General features: G+C 47.8%; 1 protein-coding gene and 1 non-coding gene across 6 annotated transcripts in view; one reads left to right on the top strand and one right to left on the bottom strand.

Moving 5' to 3' along the window:
• SLC7A8 (solute carrier family 7 member 8) overlaps positions 1-13,580 on the bottom strand; it is a 48,136-nt gene that overhangs the window by 11,048 nt on the left and 23,508 nt on the right. For 4 of the 5 annotated variants that reach the window (XM_057723112.1, XM_057723113.1, XM_057723117.1 and 1 more), the window contains one exon: positions 730-855. In XM_057723112.1, coding sequence (XP_057579095.1) covers positions 730-855 — 126 coding nt within the window. Of the gene's footprint in view, positions 1-729; positions 856-11,442; positions 12,994-13,580 lie in introns of those variants that run through there. The other variant, XM_057723116.1, reaches the window with a different exon arrangement.
• On the top strand, positions 6,056-6,159 carry LOC130847282 (U6 spliceosomal RNA). Its single transcript, XR_009052062.1, has one exon. It is a non-coding gene; the product is annotated as a U6 spliceosomal RNA (small nuclear RNA).

Below are 13,580 nucleotides of genomic sequence, written 5' to 3'. Positions count from 1 at the left end.
TATCTTTGAAAAGACAGCCCAGTGACTTCTTTAAGTCTAAATTCCTGAAAACAGTACAACCTGCTAAAGAATTTAATCCAACAGATGAAAATAATTAGACATATTACATAGCAGAACCTTAATTATGTTGCCAGGAGTCAAAATCCAGGCAACCCAACACCGCCTCCAGAGCTTGTGGGTGGGTGGGAGATCCCCCTGTTTGTCATCTTTCTCCAGGAGGCAGTGACACTGGACAGAGTCTAGTGCTGCCACAGGTCCCATGGAAACCAAATACAGACTCGGGCTTGGAAAGGGCCAAATCCATTGGGGCATGTTGGCAGAGGCCCCAGGAATGTAGAGCTCTCTCTTGCACAGATTACGGGTAATTTTGAAACATATAAAAATCTCCTCTGTCTCTCGTTTTAGGATAAGGAGAAGATAAAATATAAGATACAAAGAACCTCCCTGAAGCTGGGACGAAGGGGCCATAGAATTCCAGAGATCTGGAGTCTTCATCTACCTGTGCTGGAGCCATGAGATCAGCACGGGAGGACCGAACTCTGCACAGCAGGGGGGTGCGCCCAACGCCCGCCCCCCTGGGGAAAATGGTTTCTTGTCCCCTTTGTCAAGCAAGTGAAGAAGAAAAGCCATTCAAGGACGGAAGTGAGACATCTCAGGGTGTGCACACATCCAAAGACAGCGTGCAGCTGTGGGCACGCACACGGGGTGGCAGCTCCCGGCGACACCCACCTTTGCAGATCTGTACGGCTCCCATGATGATGATGAGGCCCAGGGCCAGAAGCTTCCCCGCTGTGAAAACATCTTGAACCCGGGTGGCCCAGCGCACACTGGAGCAGTTGACCCACGTGAGGAGCACTGAAATGACAGACCCCCGAACATACCCTTAGGGCCACAAGGAGGCTGCAGGACCCCTCTGCTCAGAAGCAGAAACGCTCCTCACTCCTGATGATCAGACTGTAACGCGCGAGCCAAAAATGCCACACAAGCTCAGCCCCAGCGTCCAGAAACTCTGGCCAGGATAGTAGATTGGGTTACAAATGGGGATGACGTGCCACAAATTAGAGCTTGGTCAGAACATGCCCTGCCCAGGGCTGTCAGTCACAAGTGAGCACGGAAATGTGGGCACTGGCTTTGGGGAAAAAAATCAAGCCTCTCATCAGGGCATGAGAGTAGACTCTGTTTTCAAGACATTGTGTGTTCAAGAGGAGCCCTGAGCAGCTGGTAGGATCCTGGATGTCATCTTCCTGAACTTGATTTTAGGGCAACAAGGTTTAGGGGAATCTTTTGTTACTTAGGTTTATCAAGTTACAATTTACATTTAGTAAATTTCGTTTTTCTAAGTGTACAGTTTGATGAGATTTGACAAATGTATTGTTTAATCATTACCACACCTTGTACATAGAACATTTCCAACACCCCAAAAAGTTCTCTTGTAAATGGTGCTCCTTTGAGGTCAGTCCCTGTCCCTTACCTCTGGAAACCACCAATTTGATTTCTGTCCCAATAGTTTTGCCTTTGCCAGAATGTCACATAAATGGAATCATACAATATACAGCATTTTGTGTCTGGCTTATTTCACTTAACATGGTGCTTTTGAGATCCATTCGTGTTGCTGTGTATATTAATAGTCCCTTCTTATTGTCAAGTAGTACTCCATTATATGAATGTATTAGTTTTCTTTTTTTTTTTTTAAGCTCTTTATTGGAATATAATGTATTAGTTTTCTATTCACTGGCTGATGGACATTTGGGTGGCTCCCAGTTTGGGGCTATTACAAATAAAAGTGCTATAAACATTTGCATAGAAGTCTTTGAGTGGATCATAGGGTCTTTGAGGAGAGTTTTCATTTCCTTTGAGTAAATACCCAGGAATGGGATGCTGGGTCATATAGGGACGTATGTTTGACTTCATAGGAAATTGTCAAACTGTTTTCCAAAGTGGTTATATCATTTTGCATTCCCACCAGCAGTGTGCAGTCCTGTTGCTCTGCAACCTTGCCAGCATTTGGTATTGTCGGCTCTGAAGATTTGACCATTCTGAAGGGTGTGGAGTGGTATTTCTCTGAGGTTTTGATTTGCATTTCCCTAGAGACTAATGCTGTTGAGGATGTTTTCATGTGCTTATTTGCCACCATCCCTATATTTTCTTTGGTGGCTGGAGGGCTAGGAGTCACAGGGCTCCCACAGATATGCCAACAACATGGAACCTCCAAGGGCTGGCTGAGCTCTAGGACAGTTTTACTGCCGCACTCCTTAAGCAACTTATGGGAGCCCAGGGGCTGTGGGAACCCAGCTTCCTAGTGTTTATGAAGTACTTGAGAATATGGCAAAAAATTTAAAATCCGCTTGCTTCCCTTTCCCCTGAAATAATGACCAGGACGCCCCCTGGTCCTCCAAGGGTACAAACCATACATGTAAAAGCATGAGACTCTTTCTTCTCAAACCTCTCATCAGGATTCTGACTTCACTTGAACAGCTGATCAAGTTATATCAATCCTTGATATATCCTGAAACTGCGCTTTTACTTTCCAAGTATTTTCCAACCTTAGTTGATTCTGAGAACATTTCTGCAGGTAAGGACCTGACATTATTATCCATCTGTAACCTTCCTCCCTGAGCTGTTTCTACCTGGCAAGCTCCTCATCTTTCAAGATCCAGCTCAAATGTCACCTGATCCTGACAAGGTGCCTGCCAGGTAAGATGTATCAGCCGCATTTTGTAGAAAAGGAACAAAGTTCATCCCTCCTTTCTACTCCCAGACCACTTTGTTAATAAGGTTGGCGCTTATTTCTTTATATTACACTTATCTGTTTCTTTTTCTCTGTCTCTTTGTAGACTAGGAGGGCAGGACTGTGACTTTTTCATATTTGTAACCCCAGGGCATATCATTAGTGCCTGCAGATAGTAGGTGCTCAACAAATATTTAATACTCGAAAAAAGAAAATGCCACAATTCATCAGTCCTCCAGTCTCACCTCAGTCTACACATTCTACAACACACACCAATCTCCCCAGCTCCCCAGGAACGTCCTCAGTTGGTTTCACAGAGTCAAAAGAGCAACTGGAAGCATAAGGAAGTTCCTTCAGGGGTAGGAACTCTTGACTCCTAGTGGAGGAGCTTTTATCCAAGATGGTGTCATATAAGGAGAACCAAAACATGTTGTCAGAGGCAGGATTTCAAGTGCCCGAACTGGGATTTTGTAAATGTACCAGATGGACCGAGACGTCCTGATAAATACACACTGGGTTTATCTTGCTCAATTCAATAAGGATTTTAGGATCACATGCCTGGTAACAATTCAACCTAAGTCACTCCAAGCAACTGGGCCTGTAATCTCAACTTCTCCTCAGGGCCCCTAGGTACAAGGCCGGCCCCTGAGACCCAGGAGTTCAGATACAAACAATAATGACTAAAGGATAAAGGAGACTCATCTATGAAAGGAAGATTAGGAAACAAAACCCTTGCGGCTCAGGATAGGTAACGATTACAGAACAAGGAACCAGATCATGATCTCATCACGCAGAGAAGAAAACCATCCTCACCAAGGGGAGGAGAGGGCAAGGGCGGGAGGAGGAATGTGTTCCCCGACCCCCCACCCCCCACCCCGACGTGCTGGGAGAGAAAACACAAAGGGACCTTATCCAGGCAGCCAGAAAGACTTCTCCACAGTGCTCCTGGGGGGATGTTTGAAGAAGGGACAATTTGTCAGATTAACTTACTGTGGGCGCCTTCTGTCCGGCTGAGCCCATCCCCACAAGAACCCAGCCCTTGACTAATCTTTAACCTTTAGCCTTTTCAGGGATCTTTCATACATACAAGAGAAATCCTGAGACTAGGGTGGGGGAGACAGGCTGCCTGTGACACTAATCTCCTTAGACAATGGCTGCAGGCCCCGTCTGACCCTCTGCCCCGCAGCTGGGTGATGGCAGCGTGTGACCGAGGGTAAAGAGGGTACTTTCAGTCTCCTGGTACCACAGGAGAGTGTCCCGCACAGCAGGCTGAAACCCGAGCCTCCATCCCGAGAGGAAAGGTCAGTGAGTGAGGGCAACACTTGCCAAGACCCTGCCGTGCTCAGGCGTCCTGCCTCCACCTGTCTGTACCCAGTGCCCATTTCTGTTGCTGAGGGCTATGTCTGTCTTCCCAGCCAGATCTTGAGTACTGCATGCTTAAGATACAGTGACCTCAGGGAAGCCACATGTAGATGGGGACCAGTGGCCACTGCAGCTTGAGATGTAAGGCTTTTTCTCCATCCATCCATCCATCCATCCGTTACGGGAAACACGGACTGAAACTGCCGACCATGGCCAGGCAAAGACAGTAACAATTTGCATGAGTTATTTTACGATGGGAAATCCTGGTAAGGAACACGGAACTAACAAGCCACCACCAATAGGAAGAATATAGGAAAGGTCAAAAGGAGAGAGGAGATACCAGTCCACATGTCCCACCAACCTCCCAGAATCCTCCTCGCTGGAATCCATCTTGGCTGAGAGATGCATGCACCACCAGAAAGGACCCTAAATCAGAATGACTGGCCAGAGACCAACCTGAAAACTGATCCCATCACCATAAAACCCGAGACCGCGAGCCACGTGGCAGAGCAGTCCTCCTGGGTTCCCTCACCCTCCTGCTCTCCTAAACACCCCTTCCCAATAAAGTCTCTTGCTTTGTCAGCATGTGTGTCTCCTCGGACAATTCATCTCCGAGTGTTAGGCAAGAGCCCCCTCTCGAGCCCTGGAAGGGGTCCCCCTTCCTGCAACACATCCATCCACCCATCCACCCATCCACCCATCCATCCATCCATCCACCCATCCACCCATCCATCCACCCATCCAACCATCCATCCAACCATCCATCCATTCATCCATCCATCCATCCATCCATCCATCCATCCATCCATCCATCATCTACAAAGAGCCGACAAGGGCTAGATTCTCTGGTGGGGGGAGTTATAAATAAGACACAAGTCCCTTTCTGTCCTCAGGAAGTTGACGCTGTAAGAGGGGAGATGGCTGAGCTAAAAGATGATCACAAAGCAATATGGTGACAGGAGAGCTCTTCATAGAAGCTCGCAAGCATCCATGAGGAGCCCCTAGCCCAGACCAGGAAAATCAGAGATGCTTCTTACAGATGGGGAAGACCCTAGCCATAGAGAGGATTTTATAATTTGGGGCTAGGTGGACAGAATAAATTAGAAGGCATAAGACTCTGGTTCCTGTCCGTTGTAATCTGGCTGTGGGGGTGGTTGCTGATTCTCTAGAGGGCCCCATGGAACCCCAGACTTCTCTGTATTTCTTGGGCATTTTCTCCTCTCTTTTTCTTTTGTTTCCTTTCTGATTCCTGGCTTAAAAAAGGCAGTGGCGGTGGTGAAAAGGCTATCCAGAAGGTAAGACTTCAAGAAGATGCCGACGTCAGAGGTTGGTTACTTAACCTGCCCAGTGTGAAAAGCTTAATGTCAAGGTGAAAAATGGGAGACAAAAAAATGAGGCAGGCAGGAGGAGGGGACTCGGAACCCAGAAAGCTCGTACCCAGCCCAGAGCCCAGGGCCTAGCAACTGCCAAGTACGAGCAGTGGGCTCAACGCTGCCTGCTCTGGGAAAGCTGCAGAGCTGGCAGAGATTCAGAGCCCTTGTCAGACCCATGACAGTGCAGATCCTGGGGCTGACCTGGGACACGTCCACTGCGAAGAGGCTGGGTAAGCTCCTGCTCCCTGAGAGAAGGTACCCCTCACCCCGGGTCAGCTCCGATCCCCAGAGAGTCACGAAGCCTCTCCTTCACTTCTCCGCCTGACAATGACACCAGAACTCATGGGGCCTGTGGCAGGCAGAATAATCACCATTCCAAAGATGTTAACATCCTCATCTTGTGAATGTTACCTTACAAAAGGAATTTCACAAATGTGATTAAGGGTCTTTAGGTGGGGAGATTATCCTGGATTATCTGAGTGGGCCCAATGTCATCACAAGAATGTTTATAACAGGGAGGCAGGAAGGCCAGAGTTACAAAAGGAGATGTGATAATGGAAAACAGAAGTCAGAGATAGAACGAGAGATCTGAGTGCTCTTTTCAGCAGCACATATACTAAAATTGGAATGACACAGAGATTAGTACGGCCCCTGTGCAAGGATGACACACAAATTCGTGAGGTGTTCCATATTTTTATAGAAAACAAATTTATGGTTACCACAGGGGAAAGGAGGGGAAGAAGGATAAATTAGGAGTTTGGGATTAGCAGATACACACTACTATATATAAAATAAACAACAAGGTCCTGCATAGCACAAGGACCTGTATCAATATCTTGCAATAAACTATAATGGAAAGAACCCAAAAAAGAATATATATAACTGAATCACTTTGCTGTACACTAGAAACTAACACAACATTGTAAATTAACTGTACTTCAATTAGAAAAAAAGAAAAAAAGAGAGCGTGAGGGAGAGATTTGAAGATGCTGTGCTGCTGGCATTGAAGATGGAAAAAAGGGCCATGAGCCAAAGAATACAGAGGGCCTCTAGAAGCTGGGAAAGGCAAGGAAACGATTCTCCCCAGAGCCTCCACAAGGGATATAGCCTTGTTGACACCTTGAGATTAGGACTTCTGACCTCCAGAACTGTAAAGTGATATATCCGTGTAATTTTAGGCCATTAAGTTTATGGTAATTTGTTACAGCAGCAATAGGAAACAGGGCCAGACACCACACGGAAAGACCAGAAAGCAGGGGGTGTACCCTTCAAGAGGAGGCCACCAGGCAGCACACACCAGGACCCCAAAGGAGTGCCTGGCACAGGCCTTGCAGGAGGACACCATGTGGAGGGAAGAGCTCTGGGAGCAGGCAGCAAAAGTGAGGTCACCAATGTGCTGACCTGGTGGGCGAATTTCCACATCACATGCACCACATGACAGCATCCCAACTCTTCCACACACCCGGATCCTATAGCTAGAGTGTCACTGTCTCCTCTTCCTCCCCTCGGTAACTCAATACAGTAGTAAACAGGTGCGCCCTAGGGTAACTCTAGCTGTGCTTTTCCTCTCAGAAAAATCCAGGGCAAAAGACTCCCCATACCCCTCCTTCATCTAATCCTGGCTTCTGCTCCAGTCTCCTGCATAGTCCGTATAACTGCAGGCCCATGTATGCAACCCAGCTGCACAGACACACAGGCCCAAGAGTTACAAACCTCTTTCGAGGCACGTGGAGTGTCTCGATGTTCACAGACAAGAGTCCTTTGTTCTCTGCCCCCAGAGTTTTCTTGGTCTCCTAACTTTATGGACCAGAGGCTACAATCAAAGGCCATAAAAAGGCGTCACAGTGGAGCGAAGAGATGAACGAACTCAGGAGTTCAGAGCCTGAGTCATTCCTCCCAGGAGAGGGTAAAGTGTGGCCCCACTGTGTGCGATCTTGTCGTGGATGACACCCAGCGCTCTGCGGCTTCCCCAGGTGGCGTCCACCCCGCCTGACTCAGGTGGAGGTGAGGAGCGCGAGCTCCAAGGATTACAAATATTGGGAGGGAAGAATAGGAACAACACTTGGGGGGGAGTTTTACCTTAAATTAAATCATTACAGAGTATCGGTAAAAGAGTCAATTTAAAATCAATCTCTCTAGTCCATTTTGAAACAGAACATCGAAAAAAAAATCAGTGAATCATTAACACAAAGAAGTCAATCTTCCTTCAGAAAATTTTAAGGATGGATTAGGGGATTGTGGGGCTGGTCTTAAGTCCCTACAACCATCACAGAGCCAGGGCTGTGACTCCGTCACTCTTCCCCTCAGCTCTATCCAGCAACACCTGGCCCGTAGAGGACCACGTGGGTTTCTGGCGTCTTTCCCAAGTGCACACCAAGCAAGTAGAGCTCAAAGCAGCTTGTGCAAGGAGTGAAATGGTAACAGTGGGGGTGGGGTTGAGCAGATCTGGAGGGATGGAGGCAGAGAGAGCTCCCTTGGAGGGACCTGGCAGCCTGGGCGGACTAAGAACCAGACAACTTAGAACTTGAAGAGCCCAGTGGCCACGATGCCCTTGCTGGTGTGGTCACTAACTCTCTGGACAAGCCAGTCCAGAGAATCTTGAGTCTTGAACCTCCCTTCCCTCTCTGTAAAATAGAAGTGTGGTCCATTTTAATCCCAAGAGGATGCTCTGTAACCTGAGTATGGCTCTATAAAATGTTAAATGGTTCTTCTTATTGTTCAGAAGCTAAGAAACTAGAACTCAGAAAGAGGGCACGATTTGCTCAGGATAATGCTGACAATTGGCGGCAAAGCAGAGTGGGTGGGAAAGGGGATGATTTGGAGGGTCTTGGAGACACCATATCACACATCAGGACCTAGCTTGCTCTGCTGCATTGCTTCTCCCTTCTTACTTTCTCCTCTGTCCCTGACCCTTTGCCTCAATTTCTCATCTGTTTCAACCTCTTTCTCAGGAGGATATTCATCCACAAACTGCCTGCTGTGGGGTCCTTCAATCCAAGCTGTCTGGAAGTGTGGGCACAAAGGTGGATTAGGGCCCTATGGGGCTGGTAAGCACAGGTCAAATCACTGAACCGGGAACCCAGATGTTCAGCCTCGCCCCTGTGTCTTGGTCTCCACAAGAAAGTTGCACCACCCATTCTGCAGGAAGGAATGCCCTACGGAAAGCAAGGACTGCTGTTGTTGCTGTGGCTGCTGTACGCATCAGGCCCAGAGAAGAATGGAACTTCCCTATTCTTCTGCAGCCAGCAGTGCAGACACAGCCATTAACAACACTCTGCTGGCCAGGCTGATCTTAAGATCCTGTAACTGTCTGGCACACAGCAGGTGCTAATGCTTACTGAATAGAGGATGGATAGGTGGACAAACCTAGTCAGAAAATACTGAGTGTGTACAGGAGCCATTGTGTTTCTCTAGGAAGTAAATGTCAGGGTTTTTACATTCGTGGGACAGCCCCATGGAGCAGGACGGGCAAATACCGGTGATGCTAGACAGAGTTGGGGGGAGAGTACATATCATGGCTGCTCCTCCTTCCCCCAAGAAAGTTCACAAAGCACAGGCTATCCTCCAGTGACCACTGGATGGCTGTCTTGAGGTCCTCCCTTGCTTCTGTATACAAGACTTTGGCCTCTTGGTGAGCTAGGCTGGCAAAGGGTCACTTTGTGTCTTCATCAGAGGGCCAATGAACACTTTCCCACATGGACCCCCACACCAAACTCATTCCTTTTGCCAAGTCAGTTTCTGCTCCATGAACCACACTGGTCTGGTCTGATGGGTGAAAGGAAGGGGCCATTTGTATAGGGGGCTGGATTCATTATTATAAGAACAGTACTGAGAAGAATGACCTGGTTGGGGCTCACTTGTAGACAGCTCTTGGTACTAGAGGGAGAGGTCTGCACTCTGCCACCCAGAGGCATGTTTCCAGCCTCGTGGGCAGTCAGAGAGACCCAGAACCTCATCTTATATGGGAGTGAAGTAAGACCCTTGGGCCCCCCCCACCCCCCAATTCCTGGTTGCTTATTCTGCCACCTCACCAGCCTGTCTTGTATCACACGCACATTGCTCTTCTTTCCCTGCTCCCATTCCAATGTTCTCTCTCTCCCTTGCTCCTGTCAGTGGTACCCACGGTCACTGCTGACAGTTCCACTAGGGGCTCTGAGTCTGTCATCTGAAGATGCTGGCCAGATTGCTTTCTGGGCAGCAGATGCTAGTGTGAAAAAGGGGAAGACTAGGATGGCTGCCCCTCAGAAACCAGGAGTGTTGTGTTCCTCATCCCCCAGGGCTTTGAAAAATAGTTTCCCACAAGCTGACTTGCTTTTCTGCCTTGTGTCCCCTCCTCTGGTCCCTTATCAATGTCACCATCACATTTCCCTCCAGCTCCAGGAACTGCATTTGGATTTCTTGGTATTGCTGGCTCATTCTTCTCTCAGGAGTGAGCTGGAGGCAGCTTGGAAAGGACTATTTTCCTTTAGCATTTCCAGAACCTGGGCTCTCTTTGTCGTTTCAGATAAGAGAAAACAGGCAGTAAAAATGCCTAGACTTGCTGAAGTCCATAAAGACAGATGGTGAAGAAGAGGGGGAAAGAGCGAGCCTGAGAGACAACAGTGGGGAGGAAGGAAAAGGAGGAATAATACACACCACTACGAGGGAGAGAGAGGGAGAGAGAGGGAGAGAGAGGGAGAGAGAGGGAGGGAGAGAGAGGGAGAGAGAGTGAGCGAGCTTGAGGGGAGCAGAAGAGAGAGAGAAGGCCAGGACAGAAAAAAGAAAGATGGAATGTACTAAAGCAGACAGCTGCTGAAAGGGAAGCTAGTGACGCCACTTGGTAGAAATCAGAACACCCTGTTCCCCTCCAGAGCTTCAAAATAAGCACCTTTCTGGGATGGAGCGCCCCAGCCCTCTGAAGCAACCGTAAATTTCACCTGAGTCATGGGCCTGCCAGAAGCGCCGGTTTATTAGTCTCACCTTTTGCTGGGGCATGCACTTCTCCGCCTTCTGCCACGCTCTGGCCAGCTCCCCTTGACTCCCTCCCTCTGGACCTGGAGCAAAGGGGTGAGGCGATGCCCCTCCGGCCAGTGCTCAGGGTGGTGCCCAAGCCCTGCAGCGGATGAGCTCGCTGCCTGCCGCAGGGGGTGTGGCAAGGCTTGGCTCTGTGGTAGGCTGGACCTGGCTCCTTAGTAGGAATTGGGCAGGTGTTTCTAATTGCAGAAAAGCTGCTTCCCTTGGCCTGCCTAACCTCAGCCAGTTCCAGATCTAGGAGGTAACCAGTGTCGGCTGCAAGAAGGCACTGATAGGCAAAGAATACACGGGAGCCCTATTTGAGTTCTAAGGCTGAGGCTCAGATAAGGTTCCAGTTCTGCCCACACAGGCCAGCCTGAGCTATCTTTCCCCCTCATAGACTTCAGAGAGCCTGGGAGGAAACTGAAGTAGGAGTATGGAGACACAGAGCCAGAATCCTTCCTGGCTCACGTAAGGCCAAGACATTTTTCATATGGAATCAGGAGCTGAGTCATAAAGTTGCAAGTCTCTGCCTACTTACAACAAAGGTTGGTATCATTGCACGAGTAAATAACTGGACTGGTGAAAGACAAAAACATCGAAACAAAGCAACAACAACAACAACAAAATCAAAGCAGCTCTTCCATATAAACTAAGCCTTGATTTCAGCTCCTATAAGGTGCACAGTGTGGCTTTGAGACAGATCTTGCCTACCACACTACAGCAAGTTTTCCCTTCCCCAGCCCTTTTCATCTTGAAGCACTGGCAATGTTTCAGAAATCTCAGAAGCCCCTCTAAGGAGAGATGTGCTGAGCCTTTGGAGGGGCCTCTCTCCTCCAAGGACAAACAAGCAGCGGAGGAAGGGGTGCACAGATGCTCTGGACCTTCTCGACCTCCTGATTCACACAGCTCGTCCTGGACACTTCCAGCCAAGCTCCTGCCCGGGCTGCCCCACCCCCTTCCCTTCCCTTCCTGGCTCCCTCTTACCCTTCCTTCTTATCCTGATCCCTCCCTGCCGGTTGCCGGACCTGAAGTTTCTGCTTAATCACCATCCAGTGCTGCAGCCAAGAAGCCCGGACACCCAGCTCAGCAATTTCCAAGAGCTGAGTAATTCTTCAGCATCAGCTAAACATGGCTCCTGAGCTGGGGTGGGGAAGAGGAGAAAAATGGAAAACACAGGGAAAGCAGGAGAGACAAAACACAGTGTGCTGCGCTACCTGGGGGAGCCCCCTTTAAGCCCTACTCATTACTTTTCTAACCCAGGCTTGAAAAATTCCAGCTATTTCACGCCCCAGTTCTCAGGGCCAAGAAAAGCATCCAGCACATCACGGCACCTGATAAATGTTTGCTGAATGAACAAAGTGTTGTGATTCTCATCTATAAAAGGCTTCCCCAGGGTCCCAGTCCCCTTCTGTTCTAGAGCAGACTTTTGAGCAGCATCCTGGGTTAACCACCCTGAGGAAGACTTCCAACCAAAGACCCACTCAGCATCTCGGGGATTTGGAGAGGAGGTGGAAGGCAGAAATAGAGTACACATTGTTAATTGCTCATCACAAATGCTGGAGAGAGTTAAGTAGAAACATATTTCATTTGAAACATATTTAATTTTGATTTGTAGATAAACTAGATTTCTCCCTCTTAGTAGTCAGTCGACACAGCTAGCTGATTCTACTTCTCTTTCTTGTTTTTGTCACCTTGTAACTTTGTTTTTATTTTGGGCCACCACCTCTTTGGCCTGGAAAAATGCTTAGCTGGCTGACTCGTCTCCCTGCTTCAAGTGTCATGGTCTTTTCTTCACTCAAATGTGAACCTAGTCATGTGACTCGTCTGCACAAAATCCTTCAGTGGTTCCTTGGATGAAGACTGATCTTCTTTGCATGATATGTAGGATCCCTTAAGATCTGGCTTGTGGAACTTCCCTGGTGGCACAGTGGTTAAGAATCTGCCTGCTAACGCAGGGGACACGGGTTCGAGCCCTGGTACGGGAAGATCCCACATGCCGAGGAGCAACGAAGCCTGTGTACCCCAACTATTGAGCCTGCATGCTGCAACTACTGAAACCCATGTGCCTAGAGCTCATGCTCTGAAACAAGAGAAGCCACCACAATAAGAAGCCCACGCACTGCAACAAAGAGTAGCCCCGCTTGCCATAACTAGAGAAAGCCTGCACGCAGCAACAAAGACCCAATACAGCCAAAAATAAAAATTAAAAAAATAAAATTAAAAAAAAATCTGGCTAGTGCTCACCTCTTCTGCCTTATCTCCTCTCTAGGCTCCTTATCTCCTCCTAGGCTCCACCCACACAAAAGTACTTTCTTTTTTCCAACGAGTCATTTCCTTCTTGACCCCTACGCTCTTCCCTCTACCTGGCTGTTCTATTCTATGTCCCATCTGGAGACTGCCTACTTGCCTTTCCAGACTTAGCTCAATCTGGGAGCCTTCCCTAGCACTCCTCTCCCAACTTTGAAGCACCTTTCTCTGTGAGGTACATACTTTTGTCATCACATTTATAGTAATTATTTGTTTGTACACCCATCTTTTCACTAGCCTTTAATCTCTTCCAAGACTCTGTATAAATAATGCCTCACCTCCACTCAATGTAGGAGCTCAATATGGTGATTGACAGATTTGCAATTTCTTTTTTTTTCCACTTGGAAATCCATTTGAACAGGTGACCCTGATTTGTTCCATCTGCTAGAAACCAAATTTGGTGGATTTTGTATTATTGTACACAATTCATGGCTGAAAATTTGAAATGTGACTCTGGGGTCTCTGTGTCTGTTTGTGTTTGTATATGTTTATAGACGTGTTATAGATGTGTGGTATTTTCTACCTCCAAGTGGTATTGCCAAAAGTAACTTGTAAAAGAGCTCTGTTTAGTTGGCTTAAAGAAAATTAAGCACTTATAAATTCTCAGAAATATAATAGAAACTAACCCAAATGAATTTCAGCTTCATGTGATCTGGGAAAATATTCAGTATTAAAGCAAGTTTATGTTTGTTGGTTTAATTAATACAAACGTCTTTAGAGTGATCAACATTAAGTATGCTTTTACTGTACCTAGGTTTACTAAAAGTCAAATATGATCGTGTTATCTCTGTTACAAAATTGGTCAGCAAGAAAAA

This window comes from Hippopotamus amphibius, chromosome 2 (assembly GCF_030028045.1).
Source record: "Hippopotamus amphibius kiboko isolate mHipAmp2 chromosome 2, mHipAmp2.hap2, whole genome shotgun sequence".
Classification (NCBI taxonomy): Eukaryota; Metazoa; Chordata; class Mammalia; order Artiodactyla; family Hippopotamidae; genus Hippopotamus; species Hippopotamus amphibius.
Note: the sequence above shows the minus strand (reverse complement) of the source record. Positions and strands in the feature narration are given on the sequence as shown.